General features: G+C 39.2%; 1 protein-coding gene and 1 non-coding gene across 2 annotated transcripts in view; one reads left to right on the top strand and one right to left on the bottom strand.

The window, feature by feature from the left end:
- SLC6A1 (solute carrier family 6 member 1) overlaps positions 1-20,236 on the bottom strand; it is a 109,097-nt gene that overhangs the window by 21,490 nt on the left and 67,371 nt on the right. Inside the window, exon 2 of the mRNA XM_075574936.1 lies at positions 495-909. Within this exon, the coding sequence (XP_075431051.1) occupies positions 495-732 (238 nt within the window). The 5' untranslated portion in view covers positions 733-909. The remainder of the gene's footprint in view (positions 1-494; positions 910-20,236) is intronic.
- Positions 2,642-2,734, top strand: TRNAI-UAU (transfer RNA isoleucine (anticodon UAU)). The gene is given in 2 exon segments: positions 2,642-2,679; positions 2,699-2,734. It is a non-coding gene; the product is annotated as a tRNA-Ile (tRNA).

Genomic DNA, 20,236 nt, shown 5'->3' with positions numbered 1-20,236 from the left:
ACTGAAAAGCAGAATGTAGTATCATTAGAAAAAAATGACCAATTCCCTCAGAGGCGAGATATCCTCATTCTGATCATCTTTTTAATTTGAACATCAAACTTCGCACTGCAATTCTGCAGCACCTAAAGAAATGCCAGACAACACTCAGCACAGTGTGAAGTCCTAACGCTTTCATTTGGATGTCAGATCATTTTCTTCCAGTTCAGAAGGAATCTTCAGTGCAGACTTGGAGTACGCTATGATGAAACAAACAATGTACTGTATGTATACAGCTCAAATTGATTCAATTTAGTTAATGTAAAGATGAAAAAGGTGTTTCCTTAGGGGATTCTATAAATGTAATCATTAACTATTTGTTTATTTAGCTGTGCTAGTGGTAATGGTAGCTGTATTAATGGATACTAAAAGTTCAAATGCAATAAGATTTTATGAGCATATTGTTCCTTTTTATATCAAATGCATGCATAAACATATAAATAAACAGTTAGCATTACCTCCTCCATTTTTTCCACAGAGGTATGGAAATCGCCACACATTTCCTAGCCCTATTGCATAACCAACACAGGACATAAGGAAGTCAAATCTTCCATTCCACGTATCTCTCTCAGGATCTTCTATTCTTTTCTTCTGCACTTTAACGACCAGGGTTTTTGGCTTATCATTAGTGATGGGAGCTTCACTAAGTTCCGTGGAAATCTGTCCATCTACAACTTTAGTTCCATTAGTTGCCATGTCTCTTGGTTTGGAGTGGCAGTGCCTGGTAGCCAGACGGGAGATTTCAGCACCAGTCCACGTGGACAGCAGTTTCGCGGCTCCTTGTTACTTAACTAGGGTTATAAAGATGGATTGAAAAAATCTCAAATTGATTTTGATGGTGTCTCAGACTGGATTATAAGGTTAAATGTTGATCTGAAAAAAAATTAAAAAAAAGGTTAATAGTATAACTTATTAAGCTTCTAAAGAAGGGGCGGCCAACTCCAGTCGCCCAGAGCTATCAAAGGCCAGGCTTTCAGGATATCTCTGCTTCAGCACCGCTAGCCACGAGTGCTGAGGCAGGGAGATGCTGAAAACCTGCCCTGTTGGTAGCTCTGGAGGACTTGAGTTGGCCACCCCTGTACTAAAAACAATACAAAATTGTATATACTGTATATACTGTATATACTGTACAGTATTGTTTTTATCAAACAAAGAAGTTACCACAAGGTCAGTGGGAAGAGTAAATACTGCCAGTATCAGTGTCACGATCTTCATTACTAGAAATGTGTGAATCTATCTCAGTACAATTCGCTAACGCTCCTTGAAATGTTTTAAGTAATTTAACTGTCCAAAATGCATTGTCTTTTTCCCCCCCGAAAAGCTGATTTTTAGTAAAAGGTTTCGACAAACCTCAAAGGGTTATTAATGTTGCAAAATGAGTCTTAGATTTTTAAAGCAATTAGCGGTATATCACCAGACAGTGACTGAAACATGAGGTTACATAGTGATGAGTCAGATGAATGAGAAAAATAGGGTGCTCAAACCCAGGACGACTCCATCCAATTCAATGATTGATAAACATATAACCCTGGAAATACCAGTGGGAGTGGGTGGTAAATAAAGACTTGTAAGTCCTCAAAGACAACTGTCACACTTAACCATGAAAGTCTAGAGACCATAAAACCCCACTCACGTCATCTCCAGGGATGGTGGACAGGCGTGCCAGCCATGAGGGATCCGGAATCCAGATAGAGACAGAAGGAAAAAACGAATGGCGCACAGCCAGGGAGCCAGGTGTGGAGTAAAACTGCTTCTTTATTGGTGCATGCAGGGAGACAAGTAATCCCCTTGGTGGGACAAAGACAGGAACCTCCTACGCGTTTCGGACCTTGGGGTCCTTTATCAAGGAGTGATAAAGGACCCCCAGGTCCGAAACGCGTAGGAGGTTCCTGTCTTTGTCCCACCAAGGGGATTACTTGTCTCCCTGCATGCACCAATAAAGAAGCAGTTTTACTCCACACCTGGCTCCCTGGCTGTGCGCCATTCGTTTTTTCCTTACATAGTGATGAGGTTTAAAATTAGATTGTAAGCTCTTCGGAGCATGGACTTCTCTCCCAAAATGTTAATTTTTATGTCTGAAGCGCTTATTCCCATGATCTGTTATTTGTATTATTTGTATTTATATGATTGTCACGTGTATTACTACTGTGAAATGCTATGTATATTAATGGCTCTATATAAATAAAGACATACATACATACATAGTAGATGAGGTTGAAAAAAGACATACGTGTATCAAGTTCAACCTATTATAAATTTACACGACAGATACTTCATCCTATATCCATACTTACTGTATATTGATCCAGAGGAAGGCAAACAAAAACCCCAGTGAAATATCATCTAATGATACTGTATCTCATAAAGTGCTGCCCTATTTATAGTCTCAGCATTAATCTAGCACATTTGAGAATTTTGCAAGCAAATCTAGTGACTTTAGAGTTGCCAAGTAGCATATTAAAAGTAATTGAAATGCATATTTAATTAATATGTGACGAATCAGTTGCAAACTCTGACATAGCTTTGGCTTTTTTCGCGACTCACAAAGGTCAAGGATATAATACTATGATGGAAATATCGTTTTATATATATATAACAGGAACATGCTCCAGTGGCGTAATCGGTTAGCGCACGGTACTTATATGTCAGTATATGCTAAGCTATGCCGAGGTTGTGAGTTCAAGCCTCACCTGAAGCAAACCCTTTAAACTATGTTTTTTAATATTTTGGTATCATTCCATTGAAACATTTATTATTATATTTTTAATTAAATTTTTTTTTAATTTGTACGCATTTTTTATATTAAAGTCAAACTATTGTTATATATGTTTATCTTATAATAACATAGGTTCTATTTTATATTTTATATTTATTTTATCCCCCTTGGCCACCCCATAGGTTGTTACACCAGAGTAGCTAACCTACTCACAGTTAGGCAGGTTGTTGCATTAGGCGCTCCTTTATATTTCTGTTTTGTATATATATATATATATATATAAATGTATACAACGCATGTGTAAAGTATGTGTAAATGTGTGTGTGGGTATATATATCATATTGATTATTCTAGCTTTGTTTTTTTTAAATGCTATGTACCTCTGACCTTTCTTAACTGACATAGATATAGCTATAGATATCAGTGTATCTCGAAAGCTCACACAAATAAAAGCATTTTGTTAGCCACAGAACGGTATTGTCTATTAGTTTTTGATTTTCTATATAAAGGTATATATATATATATATATATATACATATATATATACCATACGATACCGGTTGCAACACGACATCAAGTGACAGCACGCAGGTAAGTAAATCCTAAATTTCTATATTTGATAGAAGACACAAAAACCGACGTTTCTGTGCCCCAGTGCACCACCTTGAGAAAGGTCCCACTGGGGGATCGAAACATCAGTTTTTGTGTCTTCTATCAAATATAGAAAATTTATGATTTACTTACCTGCGTGCTGTCCCTTGATGTCGTGTTGCAACCGGTATCGTATGGTCTGTTATTGCTTTATGGGATAAGCACCAAATCTTATGTACTTGCAAATGGTGTGCCGGCTGTGCATTGGATTATTATATATATATATACAGCTCAACCCCATTATAGCGCAATCTACTACAACGCAAATCCGCTTATAACGCGGTCTGAGCTTGGCTCCCGATTTAAAAACATCTCCAAGTTTTTAGCGAAATGGCCGTTGCGCGAAGACTTACCTGGCATCTGCAGATATCTCCTCTTAAGGCACACACACACACTTTTAGCATACCATGCATGAATTGAACCCATGACCCTTCATACACTATTACCGATTCTCTACTTGCTACACCAGGGGAGCGCAAACTTTTTCAGCTGTGCCCACCTGCCTGCTCCCCCTTGCTCTCGCACCCCGCTCACCTTGCTCGGTGGTGTCAAATGAAGCAGCGGGTCACGTGACGTGACATCACGTGACCCTGTTGCCATGGAGATGGACATGTGATGTCACTCCGCAAATTACGCCGCATTGCCATGGCAACGCATCCCTGCAGCTCTTCAGAATTCCAGTAAGTTAGTTGCAGAGGCCTCAAGCGATCCTCCGGCATTTAATTTAAATGCCTAGGGGAAGAGAGCAGGACCTCTGCAACCGCCTATGCCCCCACAGACAAATCTCACACCCCCCCTGGGGGCGCGTCCCCCAGTTTGCGCAATGCTGTGCTACACCATAGGATTGGTGTGATGTCATTGACTCTATTATCGGTACCAAATCGCTACCAGTTTATGAAGGGTCATGATTCCTGCATGGTATGGTATCATTTATAAATTAGTATTTTATATAATAATTTATCAATTATAAACATAAAATAATCATTTTACCATACCATGCAATTGCCGGGTAAGTCCTCGCGTGGCGGCCATTTCATGATCCCGGTTATAACGAGATCCCAGTTATAATGCAGTCTTATTATGTGGACCTCGAGCACCGCGTTATAACGGGGTTCAGCTGTATATATATATATATATATATATATATATATATATATATATATATAAAGAAAATAAAAGAAACAGGCGCACACCTAGTGCATTAAAGTATAACAAATAGTTTATAGAACAATAAAATCAGTCAAATGCCCACTCACAAAAGTACAGGGTTTAAAAGCAGGTATGAGATAGGCTCTCATAAGCCAGTACTGCCGTCTGGTATCAGCAATGGAGTCCTCTCCTGTCTGCTCTCCGCATGGTCTGAGCAACCGGAAATGACGTCCCTCCGGTCGGGTGCACCGCACAGGAAATCCCTCCGGGAACCAGCACCTCCAGTTCCTTGCTTCTGGTCAGTGAGACATCAGGGGAAAAGAATCCAGCATCATGAAGTCATCATAGATGACGAAACGCGTAGGGCGTGGCTAATGCTGAGGTTGTCACTTCCTCACGAACTCTACCTTTGCGGGTTGCTAGACGTTGCAGGCTGTGTGAGGCTGAGAGGAAAAAACGCTGGATCCTTTTCCCCTGATGTCTCACTGACCAGAAGCAAGGAACTGGAGGTGAATTCTTACTAGCTTTTGTATGCAATCTGGACAGAAAGTTTCAGACCCTTTATTAACAACCATCAAAAAGCTTTCGCATCAGATTGATGTTATCCTGTGAAGCATTGTACCACATTTTAATAATCCGGGTTTTCACAGACTTGCAGGAACTGTATGACAAATTTGGGGGAATTCACGAGACTACAGCTTATGGACAAGTAATCACAGTATGGCCAATAGAATACCGTGGGGGATTAAATCAGGTGCCAGATTCATAATATGGTCTTGTGAGAGCCGATGTGTTCAGGCGGAATTGTCCAACATGTAATTCGCACCGCTGACCTGAACATAGAGAAAAGAGTGGCTATCACCTGTCTACCATCTCAGCATAGGCCTATCGGGAATGTCCAGGGCCCTTCTAGTATTGAACCTCAGTGTGATCCAACAACTTGTTTAACATGTTCAGTTGCTAATGTGGATGATTCTGTGGGGCCACATTTGCAAGTCTTGATAAATGGACAAAATGTAGCATACATTCTGGATAGTTGTGCAGCAGTTACCATTGTCAGCAAGGTGATGGCTGCATTAGTGTAAGGACAACTGCATTTGTCTTACAAGGCATCTCCGATCTTGATGGCAAACACTTTTATCATGTGGCAGTGTAAAACCTGCTACCTCGATCTTCATTTGGCATTAGATACAGTGCAGTGATCGTGTCTAACTTACCAACTCCTATGTTGCTGGGGAAAGACTTTCTGCATAAGTACAAGGTTTCCATTAATTCTGATGTCAGGGTGCAAGTGATGGTTCCTAATGTTATGCTGGCTGAGAACTTTTTTGATTAGAATGGAGTTATGGACAAAAAAAATCAAAAAATTATTTTTACCCCACCGATCAAAATATCAGCCAACTCAAAGGGACTTGGGGTATCGCTTAACCGTCCTGTATACATCCTGCATACATCTTGTATACATCCTGTATACATCTTGTATATGGCCCAGACAGTTACAGTATCCCTCCAGCTATTTCAGGAACCATTGCTCAGCTTGTGATGAAAATTAAAGAGGCTCTTCATCACAGATCATGGATGTTGAGAGGAAGTGGGAAATGTGCATTACATGTATGTATATGTGAATGTGTATGTGTGTATGCATGTTTATATGCACTATTCCCTGGAAACATTCTTTATATAGATAACCAGACATTAAAATAGTTACAGTATAGTGGGTTTATATATAGATTTATTCTGTTTAACCGGGTAGCATGTAATGTTTGCAAGTCAGTAGAGGACTGGAAATGTATTTTTGTCTTAGAGTATCTTTGTCTTTCCACTTGAATTATTTTGCCCTTTAATGTGATTAATGAAGAGCCTTTATTTGACATTTGATTACTGGGTATCATGGTACAATTTTTTTGGGATTTAGAAATATGTATAAAGTGGAGCATTGTATGTTAAATATACAGAGTGTGGTTTAAGTGGACACGACTTGCATGACATTTTAAGTCAGGAATAATTTAGGCTGCTTATTTAGTATTCTACGATGCCAACTTCCCTATGCTGAAGAATTTAAATGAATATTCACATAATATTAAATATGGGCCTTAGAGTTGGTCAATATGGCAAAAGGTTGAAAGAAAATGTAAGATTTTTATATTCCTTCCTTTGCATATCCCATTTGTGAAACAAGATTTTCATGTTTTTTTCCTAAATTTCTTAACAATTTAGCCAATTTCTTTCAATTGTAAACAGCCTTTTTTTAAGACAAGGATAAATCCACAAATATATGTTCAATAAAGACACTCGTGCACTTAGACTACGGAAACGTACAAAGCGGGCTGCAAATTCTTACTGTCTAACATGCTCACAAAGTGCTGCAGGCAGGATATTGATTTCAAGAACAAGATCCCAGAGCTGTAGTTTAATATATCATTCTGACATGTGTTGCTATTCTGCACATATACAATTAAGTAATTAACATGTTGTAAAGCATACAAATAGGAATCAGATAAATAACATGTGTTAAATGCAACAGTTCCATCTTATCTGACAAAACTGGCACCTTAAACCCCCGGCTATAAAACTGCATAGAAAAAAAATGGATCTGTATTTAATGGCTGTATTGCTCTTTCTGTATGACTTTACACGTACAGTACCTGTACCATAAAGATTACTTTAACAGGGATAGCTGTTGCATTCAATAGTGATAACTATACAATGACAATCAGAAATAATCTCCTGGGGTTTAAATAAATTATGAAAATGTTAAATGTATTTTTGCTGCTTTGATGATTATCACAGAATATATGACATCCAGTGTTTGCAATGGAAGCTCATACAGGAGAAGCAGTGGTCAAGAGGAAAAGAACTGAAATACAGCTGTGTCTTGTATGTGTCAATGTTCTCTGTGTTCTGTACATTCTCTTAGTCAGAAAAAGAGAGTACATATTCCTATATTAATATACTGGACCCGGAGTGACTAATACAGTAAGGTATGGAGTGTTATGGTCAATAAAAGCAAAAATAAAGAAAATATAATTCTACCCCTAAATTTGTTGCATGTCCACCTAGCAATGTGATAATATTTTGACCAATGGGTAATACCATATATTTTTGTACTATACAGATGTAGCCGATGTTATTTCACTTACTGCCGGGTTCATTTAACGCGTTTTTTAAAACATTGATGTGTGAATGAGTACAATAATTTTACATCTGTAACTACAAATGTAACACCCTTTGAGTGCTCCCTCAACTCATGTTAGAGACAATATAAATATATAGATTAACTGCAGTTTGTAATACCGTTAAATTGAAAAGTATGAGTCACGACGCTGTCTCACAGGGGTGGCGGGAATTAGAGGTGGGCACATTTCTTACTGGTTTTTGAACAAAATTCGATTCACAGACAGATTTATTTAGTCAGTCTGAACCTAAAAGTTTGAGAAAATACTCCGGAAAACGCCATCGTTCCCTCTTTTGCATGAATGTAAAACCTTCCACCCATGTGAATGTTAGGACATTAGATTCAACCAGAACTTCCTGACCCTGAAAGATGGGTTTGCACGAGGGGCAGAGGGGCAGAGCGGCATATTTACTAGACTCCCAAATTCTCTCTTTTAGGCAAATAATTCAATCAGACTTTGTTGAAGTTGACATACATTTCTGAAATCTCCCTTCAAACAACACGTGGAGGGACACCTGTGCTAAAAACAGTGCACACCCGGGATACCTGGGAAACCCGGGATACCTGCTAAGAGGAGTCATTAAAATATACTTTACATATTCCATTAGTATATATCCCAGGGTTCTCAGGCATGCTCTGTTTTGCGCACAGGTGTCTCTCCACATGTTGTTTAAAGGGAGGTTTCCCGTGATACGCACGCACACACAATCCTAGTAAAATAGGTCTCTCTCTCCCACTAACCTCTTCACGGACCAGAAGTTGTAGGCAAATCATTTGTCATAACATTTGCAAACACATGTGGTGGCCGGGGGTAGTGCATGCGGTTGGCAAACGTGCGTTTTTTAGACTGAGCGGCGGATACCGTATCTGCGCCTGAAACTAACTCCCCACATTGGCAGCGAGTGAGATTTGTATATCTCTAGCCAAAATCAAGCTTTCAAGGCTTAAAAGTCTCTACTTTCCATATGCTTATCATGTACTTCAGAAGGACCAAATATTAAGTGGGGACTCCACCCGTACTCACAAAAAGCAGATCAATATAACATGTATGAAAAATGATTAGCTCAACCACAGAACATTTGTGACTCATTGTCATCTTGGTCCATTAAAAGTACCTACTGTATATGTATTTCTCCATCACCAACAAGGCTGCATCTTGATACATTTTTATTATATTTGTTTGAATTATTAATTACGTTTTTTTATATTTGTCCCAACTGTTTGACTCGGGAAGTTTTCTAACCCACAGGGGGGGGGGGGGAAATAATACTTAATGCATTTACAATATTAAATGTATATACACAATGTAGAATTACACATTTTTCCTTTTTCTTAAACATTGTCCTTTTGGGATCTGACTTGAAAATCAATATCTGCGGTTGGTGTTTTATATAACATGTTTATATTTTAATGGAGAGTGTGAATTCAGTCTCCTAATGGATGTTCTCTGGATGCTTTTGAACACAGTGTTATATTTTACATCTTGTTAACAAGCTTAAAAGTTTGCATGTTACGGAAGTAAAATGTTAACATTCTACTTAATTATTTACACAATAGATTTGATATGTCATAGCAAATTATTGTGACATGCTGCTAGAAAACATATGCTCACTATATATTAGACGAAAATATAAATTTGAAGACAACACGAGACTAACAATAATATTTCTTAACATTGTAATCCACTTTACATTTTGCCATGTCAGAGAAACTCAATCCGTTTCCTCACTTCTGTGCAAATAATGAAATCAGACGTTGTTTTAAGTTGACGTACATTTCTTGTGATTTGTACGATCCGCTAGCTTTAATCCAAAAGCTCTAGCTTTCACAAGATTTTATTGTGAAATGAAAGTACTTACAACAGGAATTAAAAATCTCCTTTCCTTTACACCGTACTGCAGTGATTCCCAACCTTTTTTGTTTGGAGGAACCCTTGACGTATTTCGTAAAATTTCAGGGAACCCCTATCTGGATGACACATACAGTATGAGGTTCGACAGGGGTAAATCACAAAATAGATGTGTAAAGCAGAAGGGTTAATAAATCATAATTAACTCATACTTTTGAATAAATCACCTTCCTACATGTTAAAACCTTAATAATTATCATTTTTTTACTCAATTATTTGCAAGCCTTTTCAAATTCTTGCGGAGACCTGAACAACTTGTAAAGTGAAAAGGGCCGAACTGCTCCAAGGAAAACAGATTCGGGCCACACGGGTAAAATCATCATCATCATCATCATCATCATCATCATCATCATCATCATCATCATCATCATCATCATCATCATCATCATCATCATCTCTCCCCCAGAACCCCTCATCATCATATATCTCCCCTGCACCCCTCATCATAATAAACTTCATATCTCCTCCAGCATCCCTTATCATCATCATTGTCCTCACATCTCCCCTGGACCCCTCATCATCATCATCTTCATATACCCAACCCCCCACATCACACATCACCCCTCCTGCATCTCACATCACCCAACCCCCCTGCATCTCACATCACTTCCCCCCTGTATCTCACATCACCCCCCCCTGCATCTTACATCACTCCCCCCTTGCATCTCACATCACTCTCCCCCCTGCATCTCACATCACCCTTCCCCCTACATCTCACATCACTTCCCCCTTGTATTATTTATTTATTTATAAAATGTTTTAACAGGAAGTAATACATTGAGAGTTACCTCTCGTTTTCAAGTATGTCCTGGGCACAGAGTTAAGACAAATAATACATGATTACAAATACAGTTACATAAATGAACAGGGTATACATTATATACAAGACATTGCGTGCACAGCTAAAGAAAATATATATTATAGGCTTATGTAGCAGTTACAGACCAGATTAAAATGTGAGACAGCCTTAGATTTGAAAGAACTTAAGCTGGTGGTGGATGTGAGAGTCTCTGGTAGGTTGTTCCAGTTTTGGGGGGCACGGTAAGAGAAGGGGGAGCGGCCGGATACTTTGTTGAGCCTTGGGACCATGAACAGTCTTTTGGAGTCTGATCTCAGAAAACCATCGCAGGCCGCACAGTGAGTGCGGGCGGCCCACATGAGGCCCGCAGTCTGTGGTCCGTAGGCGGAACCCCTGAGACTTCTCCACGGAGCCCTGGTTGGGAATCACTGCCTTACTGTCTAATCAGCAGCGTAATGTTTGTTTCCTGAGTGTCAAAATGTTGATGGGTACTTACTGGTTTACAATGATAAGAATTAACAATCAGGCAGCTTACTCTAAAAGTGACAGATAAATCAAGCAATTTGTCTGCATCTGTTTTTCAAATTATAAAATGTACCAGATAAGCCATAATTGTGCAAGCGATCAGTATCTTAGTATTGATCTAAGTGTCAACTTAATAGCTCATTGGGCTTGATTGAAAGGCTCCGTTCAACATATGATCAAAGTAAATAAATGGCAGCGATACTTTTAATAGGTTAAATCAGATGGCTGATGCCTTCTAAAACCAAGCAGAAGAATATAACCTTTTGAAATCGTTATTGAAACTTCGTTTTATTTTACAGTTTGGAGGTTTTAATTTATGGATCAACCTCAAGAATGGATTCATTGTTGGTCTTATTTATTTATTTATACAATGTTTTACCAGGAAGTAATACATTGAGAGTTACCTCTCGTTTTCAAGTATGTCCTGGGCATAGAGTTATGATGACAAATAATACATGGTTACAAATACATAGTTACATTACGTGAGATTGGTCTTGTCCTATCTACTCTAATTATAACATACTCATATTTCTGTATTCACCCAGTAACCAAATAAAGGGGAGGAAAAGGAAGGAATATTCACCATGCAGTAACATGTCCTTCAGTGGTTCAACTGCAGGTAGGGATTCTGGGTAATGACATGCCAAGTAAGGACAAAAAATTCCTCAAAATGCAGGTCTCCTCTAGGACAGAGGTGCAAAGTAAAGCTCGACTCACAAGTTCACAATGCAATTGCAAAAGGTCCATATCACCTGATCAAAGGTCCATATGGGACCTGAAACATTGTTTCTGCTCTGTGCTTGGCTGTTACAATAACTGAAGAATTGCATTGTGAACTTGTGAGTAGAGCCCTATTTTGTACCTCTGTCCTAGAGGAGACCTCCATTTTGAGGAAATTGTGTGTCTATGTTGTGTTGGCTGCACAAGCAATTTGTCCTCGCATGAGGCTGGTTCCCCACACTTTGGAACTGTACTATGTCAAGTAAGGAGCATACTGCTGCAACTTTATGGTGATGAGTTGTTATTGTCACATTTAATTACTCACCATGACTTAACTGTGTCAGGAAAAAAACAACAGAAGATACCGAAGTTCTTACGCTTAAGTGACAGATTTAAAAAAATCACTAAGATGAATTCATTAAATACATAACTACCACTGACCTGAATAGCAGTTCGTGCTGCAGTGGAACCACAGAGATAACCCGCGGCTCTGCTCTCAGCCTCCACTGCCGCTAACCAAAATGTGCCACCCTAGGCAACCTTCTAGGTTGCCTAATGGTTGCATCGGCCGTGTCCTTAACAATTAAGGATTCGTTGTATTTACATTTGGGTAAAATGGCATGCATGTTATACAACACAAACATTTTTTTTAAGGAAATTAAATGGATATTTTTTTTTAGCAATTATTTGATAATAATGAAGATCTTTGTTCAACGTTTGTCACAGATTAAAAGTCACTAAGCAGATAAGGTCAGCAAAGATTTAATTAAATTAGTTGTCTATTACTGTAACTGAAAATTATGCTGCGCATTATAACATTTTAATTGATACAGATTCTGTAATGCTGAGCCCAATTAAATTTCAAGTATCATATTGTTCTCCTCAATAAAAAAAATAGACCTTATTCCAAATCTTTACTTTGTAACTTGTAAAAAAGTGTCAAAAAAGACACCAGCACCACAGCTTCTATAGCAGGGTGCCAACTGCAGTCCTCAAGGGCCACCAACAGGTCAGGCTTTCATGATATCCCTGCTTCAGCACCAGTGACTCAATAAGGGCTCAGTCATAATGACTGTGCCACCTGTGCTGAAGCATGGATATCTGAAAACCTGACCTGTTGGTGGCCCTTGAGGCCTGGAGTTGGCCACCGCTGATCTAAAGGAACAGCACATATACGTATAACATACTACTCTGTTATTTTCACATGTTACTAGCCAGTTATTAATATTGCCATAAATACAACGCTTTGTTAATATATACTCAAGAGTTATGAAACTTATATTATATATGGGCAACTCCGCTGGCTGATACTATACATCTCTGATGCACTGACCCCTTCCAGACACACTTACCATAACACCCTCCTACTGTCTCTGTAAGTTCTCCCTAATTACCACTTAGATTGTAAGCTCTTCAGGGCAGGGACTCCGTTTCCTAATGTTATTTTTATGTCTGAAGCGCTTATTCCCTTTATGTGTTATATTATTATGTCACGTGTGTTACTGCTGTTGTTGCTGTTGCTGCTGTGCTGTGTGCATAAATGGCGCTATATAAATAAAGATATATATGAACATACAACACACACACACACACACACACACACACACACACACACACACACACACACACACACACACACACACACACACACACACACACACACACACACACACACACACACACACACACACACACACACACACACACACACACACTATACTGTACTTCAGCATGGTAGGAGGCATCAGTATGAAATACATCATTTATCTGTGTATCCTACAACATTTGGGAAAGATTGGAAATATTGGCAAATGGCTTAACACTTTTATACATAAACTAAACAGCGGCAGAAAGTTTGGCGAAAAGTTTAATGAATGTGCTAATTTTGGAAAAAAAATTCTAAATGGCGAACACAAAGTGGGAAGCATTTGCATATTTCAGTAAATAACATATATGACCAATGACTACCCTAGCGCCAAGAACGTAATCTTTAACACCCTCATAACATATCTGCTACCAATAATGCAAAATAACCAACAATCCATCTGTAATACCAATCTCCTCCTCCTTAAAACCATACTCATACAGTCCGCAGTATGGAGACCAGTAGTATAACTTTGGTAACAGTGAACACAATGCATCAGATACATGTATTCTAGCTGTGATCTCTCTGTATACTGTACATGTATTCTAGCTGTCATCTCACTGTATACTGTACACTGTGCTAGCTCTTACAGTTGTGCCTTTGTGATACATTTAAGTTTTAACTTAGAATTATTATGCAAAATAGTATTTATTTTTAAGTTACATGGTAAACTGTGGTCCACATTAGTTTTGAACAGACATTATGCAGAAATGTTCTATATTTAATCATTAATTAATGATTTTCATAAATACAGGAGTTTTACGAGTCCCCGTTTTGCTATGTGTAGAGCAGCATTGTTTAGAGAACAAACTGTACATAGAGACATTGACAATGAAAGTTATGCTTACTGAAATAGTATTACTTTTGTGCTATATATAAACTATTTTGACCTATAGGGCACTTTTATTGCTATCGTTGTGTACAGCTCTGTTCATGCATGTTCTTTCCTGTCCAAGCTAATAATACTCAAATTCTAAGCGAAAAATGATTTGAACGTGTATTGCCTAAACCCTTACGAATAAACCACCTGACTAGGGTTTGGCTTATGGCACTGACTTTCAATCAACGTCATGGTCATTTAATTAAAAGCAGCAATTCCCTCAATATATATATGTTGTAGAGAACATGCAAATATAGCATGCCTAAAACTCTTCCACATGCATTTATAGCATGCCTACAACTCTTACACATGCAAATATAGCGTGACTACAACTCTTACACATGCAAATATAGCGTGCCTAAAACTCCTACACATGCAAATATAGCGTGCCTAAAACTCTTACACATGCCTAAAACTCCTACACATGCAAATATAGGGTGCTTAAAACTCTTACACGTGCAAATATAGCGTGCCTAAAACTCTTACACATGCCTAAAACTCCTACACATGCAAATATAGCATGCCTAAAACTCTTACACGTGCAAATATAGCGTGCCTAAAACTCTTCCACATGCAAATATAGCGTGCCTAAAACTCTTCCACATGCAAATATAGCGTGCCTAAAACTCTTCCACATGCAAATATAGCGTGCCTAAAACTCTTCCACATGCAAATATAGCGTGCCTAAAACTCTTACACGTGCAAATATAGCATGCTTAAAACTCCTACACATGCAAATATAGCATGCCTAAAACTCTTACACGTGCAAATATAGCATGCTTAAAACTCTTCCACATGCAAATATAGCATACCTAAAACTCTTCCACATGCAAATATAGCATGCCTAAAACTCTTCCACATGCAAATATAGCATGCTTAAAACTCCTACACATGAAAATATAGCGTGCCTAAAACTCCTACACATGCAAATATAGCGTGCTTAAAACTCTTCCACATGCAAATGTAGCATGCCTAAAACTCTTCCACATGCAAATATAGCATACCTGAAACTCTTCCACATGCAAATATAGCATACCTAAAACTCTTACACATGCAAATATAGCGTGCCTAAAACTCCTACACATGCAAATATAGCGTGCCTAAAACTCTTAAACATGCAAATATGGCATGCCTAAAACTCCTACACATGCAAATATAGCGTGTTTAAAACTCCTACACATGCAAATATAGCATGCCTAAAACTCTTCCACATGCAAATATAGCGTGCCTAAAACTCCTACACATGCAAATATAGCATGCCTAATACTCTTCCACATGCAAATATAGCATACCTAAAACTCTTCCACATGCAAATATAGCATACCTAAAACTCTTCCACATGCAAATATAGCATACCTAAAACTCTTACACATGCAAATATAGCGTGCCTAAAACTCTTCCACATGCAAATATAGCATGCCTAAAACTCTTCCACATGCAAATATAGCATGCCTAATACTCTTCCACATGCAAATATAGCATACCTAAAACTCTTCCACATGCAAATATAGTGTGCCTAAAACTCTTACACGTACAAATATAGCATGCCTAAAACTCCTACACATGCAAATATAGCGTGCCTAAAACTCTTCCACATGCAAATATAGCGTGCCTAAAACTCTTACAAGTGCAAATATAGCGTGCCTAAAACTCTTCCACATGCAAATATAGCGTGCCTAAAATTCTTCCACATGCAAATATAGCGTGCCTAAAACTCTTCCACATGCAAATATAGCATGCCTAAAACTCTTCCACATGCAAATATAGCGTGCCTAAAACTCTTCCACATGCAAATATAGAATGCCTAAAACTCTTACACGTACAAATATGGCATGCCTAAAACTCCTACACATGCAAATATAGCGTGCCTAAAACTCTTCCACATGCAAATATAGCGTGCCTAAAACTCTTACAAGTGCAAATATAGCGTGCCTAAAACTCTTACAAGTGCAAATATAGCGTGCCTAAAACTCTTACACGTGCAAATATAGCATGCCTAATACTCTTCCACATGCAAATATAGCATGCCTAAAACTCTTCCACATGCAAATATAGCGTGCATAAAACTCCTACACATGCAAATATAGCATGCCTAAAACTCCTACACATGCAAATATAGCGTGCCTAAAACTCTTACAAGTGCAAATATAGCGTGCCTAAAACTCTTCCACATGCAAATATAGCGTGCCTAAAACTTCTACACATGCAAATATAGCATGCCTAAAACTTCTACACATGCAAATATAGCATGGCTAAAACTCTTCCACATGCAAATATAGTGTGCCTAAAACTTCTACACATGCAAATATAGCATGCCTAAAACTCTTCCACATGCAAATATAGCATGCCTAAAACTCTTCCACTTGCAAATATAGCGTGCCTAAAACTCTTCCACATGCAAATATAGCGTGCCTAAAACTCTTCCACATGCAAATATAAAATGCCCAAAACTCTTCCACATGCAAATATAGCGTGCCTAAAACTCTTCCACATGCAAATATAGCGTGCCTAAAACTCTTCCACATGCAAATATAGCGTGCCTAAAACTCTTCCACATGCAAATATAAAATGCCCAAAACTCTTCCACATGCAAATATAGCGTGCCTAAAACTCTTTCTACATGCAAATATAGTATGCCTAAAACTCTTCCACATGCAAATATAGCGTGCCTAAAACTCCTACACATGCAAATATACTGTAGCATGCCTAAAACTCTTCCACATGCAAATATAGCGTGCCTAAAACTCTTCCACATGCAAATATAGCGTGCCTAAAACTCCTACACGTGCAAATATAGCGTGCCTAAAACTCTTCCACATGCAAATATAGCATGCCTAAAACTCTTCCACATGCAAATATAGCGTGCCTAAAACTCTTCCACGTGCAAATATAGCATGGCTAAAACTCTTCCACATGTAACTATAGTGTGCCTAAAACTCTTCCAGATGCAAATATAGCATGCCTAAAACTCTTACACGTGCAAATATAGCATGCCTAAAACTCTTACACATGTAACTATAGTGTGCCTATAACTCTTCCAGATGCAAATATAGCATGCCTAAAACTCCTACACATGCAAATATAGCAGGTACCGGAACAAGGCTCTCACCCCTAAAACCTACAGGCTTGCGCTGTCTCAGTAAAAGTGCCAAAGGCTAACCAGATTAGTGAGAATACTTGCCAACAAACAGTTTCTGTTACACTCCTACGCGTTTCGTCAGTAGATACAACTTCATCAGTGTTTGATAAAGAAAAATATTTTTTAATGTTTGTATGTTATCTGCTTCTCATTAGCATTAAAGCTGCTGTCCAAATTGAAATGGCTCAAACACATTTTACATTAAATAAACTGCTTCTAGTTTTTTCTTCTTATTCCAATCCTAATCACAAGCTGCAATGTCACATTCAGCAGTTTTCAACTTGTAATAATATAAACATTTTTGCAGGGCCTTTTGAAATGGAAGCTAGTCTTCAAAAATATATTATGCTTCAGTCAAAATCCCTGCAAGTTTGCAATCCCAGCAGCATTCTTATTATAAGATACAATCCCTTATCTGACACCAAGCAAAAGCAGTGCGCATTGTATATAGTGAACTGTACGTTTTTGGTCTCAGTTTAAAAAATGAATAAATATATATGAAAGAATTATAATTTAAAATGCAACATATGTTATGAAGGGGGACAGTAATTTAGTCCTTGTCAAATAGTGCAGTTTCAATGCTATACAGAGTCAAGGGGTGGACAACTCCAGTCCGCAAGGGACACCAACAGGTCAGGTTTTCCGGATATCCCTGCTTCAGCACAGGTGGCTCAACCTTTGACTGAGCCATTGATTAGCCATTGACATTTTACCTACTTTATTTGAATATGTGAATAGCTTCATCCACATATAACCCTAAATCATATATTATCAGCAGAATACCAGCACATGCAATTCTATACCCGCCACAAACTCACAGTTATTCAAAGACCTTTGTGCATGATTTGACTTAAGTTTTTTTTCTTATATTACTCATGGGATCACATTGTGTCAATGAAGCGAGCCGGCCTTCAATTTTCATACCTACTGTACAATAAACAGGATATTGTACAGTTATACATTGTCAAGGTGCCAAGATAATGTACAGGAAATTGACGAGTCGTTCCATGATGTTATCGTAAAGACCTGAACACCTTCACACATACTGTTAACGCCTTTCATACATTTATAATGTATTTCTTTTCATCAATCAATCAATCTTCTCCACTAAATGCTAATGTATTGTCATATACTTAGATTGTAGATGGTAACGCATGACCTATGTTGATTAAAAAACTAAAGCTAGCTATACGAAACTACAGTAGGATAAAATAGATGTAGCCAGGTCCCCCTCTGGGCTCCCATGGCTTTCCCCTAACCTCCACGCAGTTCGGGAGAGCTTGGTCAGGCAGGGAGGTGCAGGGAGGTTGCGCTGGGCGACCGGGATGCCGGGAGGTTCGTGACGCACCTGACAGCGAGGGCTGCCATGTTGAATTGGCCACGCATGTGCAGAAGCACTCGCGCATGAGCAGAGGATATTCTGAGTTGCAGCAGCCATCTTGCTCCACCTTGCGCATGCTCAGGAGTTAGTATAGCGGCGGCCATTACACCCAAAGCTCCGCAGGGGAACTGCAAGCCCCAGCAGTCCCTCGGGGCGAAGACCACATAGCATGCAACAGCCAATAGGGCTGCCAGGATCTCGGCAACCTAGAAGGATACATTTAGCGCATTTAAGGGACCACGCCAGTTGGACCAGGACACAAAAGGGGAAGGTAGGGTCTGGATGTCAGTGGCATCCAGACTAGGCCTAGATTGCTCCCTTTAGGTCCCAGATAGGCCCCAGCTCACGTATAGTTTGTGGTTGATTTAGGGAAGGCCCCTTAGATAGGGACAAATCCCCATTTACTGATTAGTGTCAGGGATACAGAGGAAGACGCCGTGCGGTGATTGCGGCCTGTGGTCTGGGACAAGACCAACACCACGTAAAGAGACTTAAAGGTGGAACCCTCCTACCGCAGACCACCCAACGCAGAGAGGACGCCATGGCGGATGGTGACGTCGCTGGATCAGCAGATCCCCATTGCTAAGTCGGCCGCACCGAGTACTGGAGTACTCGGTAGGTACACAACTAAGTACACCAACACTTCACGGGATAGCGCTATCGCCAACACATTTGGGTGGGCCTGACATTGGGAGAAGGACATCAGGGTTTTGGTGCCTGGACCCCTATGTACTTTGGGGACACTCCATTGGTGTACTGTATGCGTGCCATATATATATATATATATATATATATACTGTGTGGTACAGGGTATTACTGTTTACATTGTTCCTGTGAGGGGATTATCCTGCTAAATTGGGATCCCTCTCAGGTGGAGGCGCTGCACCGAGATGAACACATTATCACCCAAGGCTCCCAGGACGGAGGCCTTCTGTGATGTTATGGGGGAACAAGGACTACATAAAGAATCAAATGTCCACAACATGTTCATGTTTCAGAAGTATGCTGGATGTAAGTATGTAATGGTATGACATGTGCAAGAAACCTTTACTCCTCCTTATCTACCAATCCCAATCATATGACAATCTTTCTACCAAATGCATTTGTCAACAGGAGCAGTTTAAAGCCGCAGTCCAACCTGCCGTTCCCCCCCTCCCCCCCTGTAATATGTGCATCAATACAATCCACACAATGATAAGTAATTAGCCATGTTCAGCTGGAAGAATGTGTCGGAAATCTATAGTAAATGTGCACTGAAAAATGGGGAAATGAGTCAAAATACTTTCTCTTCCCCACAAAGAGTTATGGTTAGAACATTTTGCCGTCTTCTCCCATCAGACGGGCTACTAGGGTAAAAATAACTATATCTCTTGCAGTCTCACATTCTCACTCAGGATACTTTTGGGCTGAAATGTACAATTGCTCTTTTTTAAATAGGCTGCCAATTTTCTATCCTTTGGCTGATAGTAAACGGAGTGAAATGAGCGGTCTGCTTACATCTTTCCACCAGC

This window comes from Ascaphus truei, chromosome 17 (genome assembly GCF_040206685.1).
Source record: "Ascaphus truei isolate aAscTru1 chromosome 17, aAscTru1.hap1, whole genome shotgun sequence".
NCBI lineage: Eukaryota > Metazoa > Chordata > Amphibia > Anura > Ascaphidae > Ascaphus > Ascaphus truei.
This window is presented reverse-complemented; position numbering and strand designations above follow the sequence as displayed.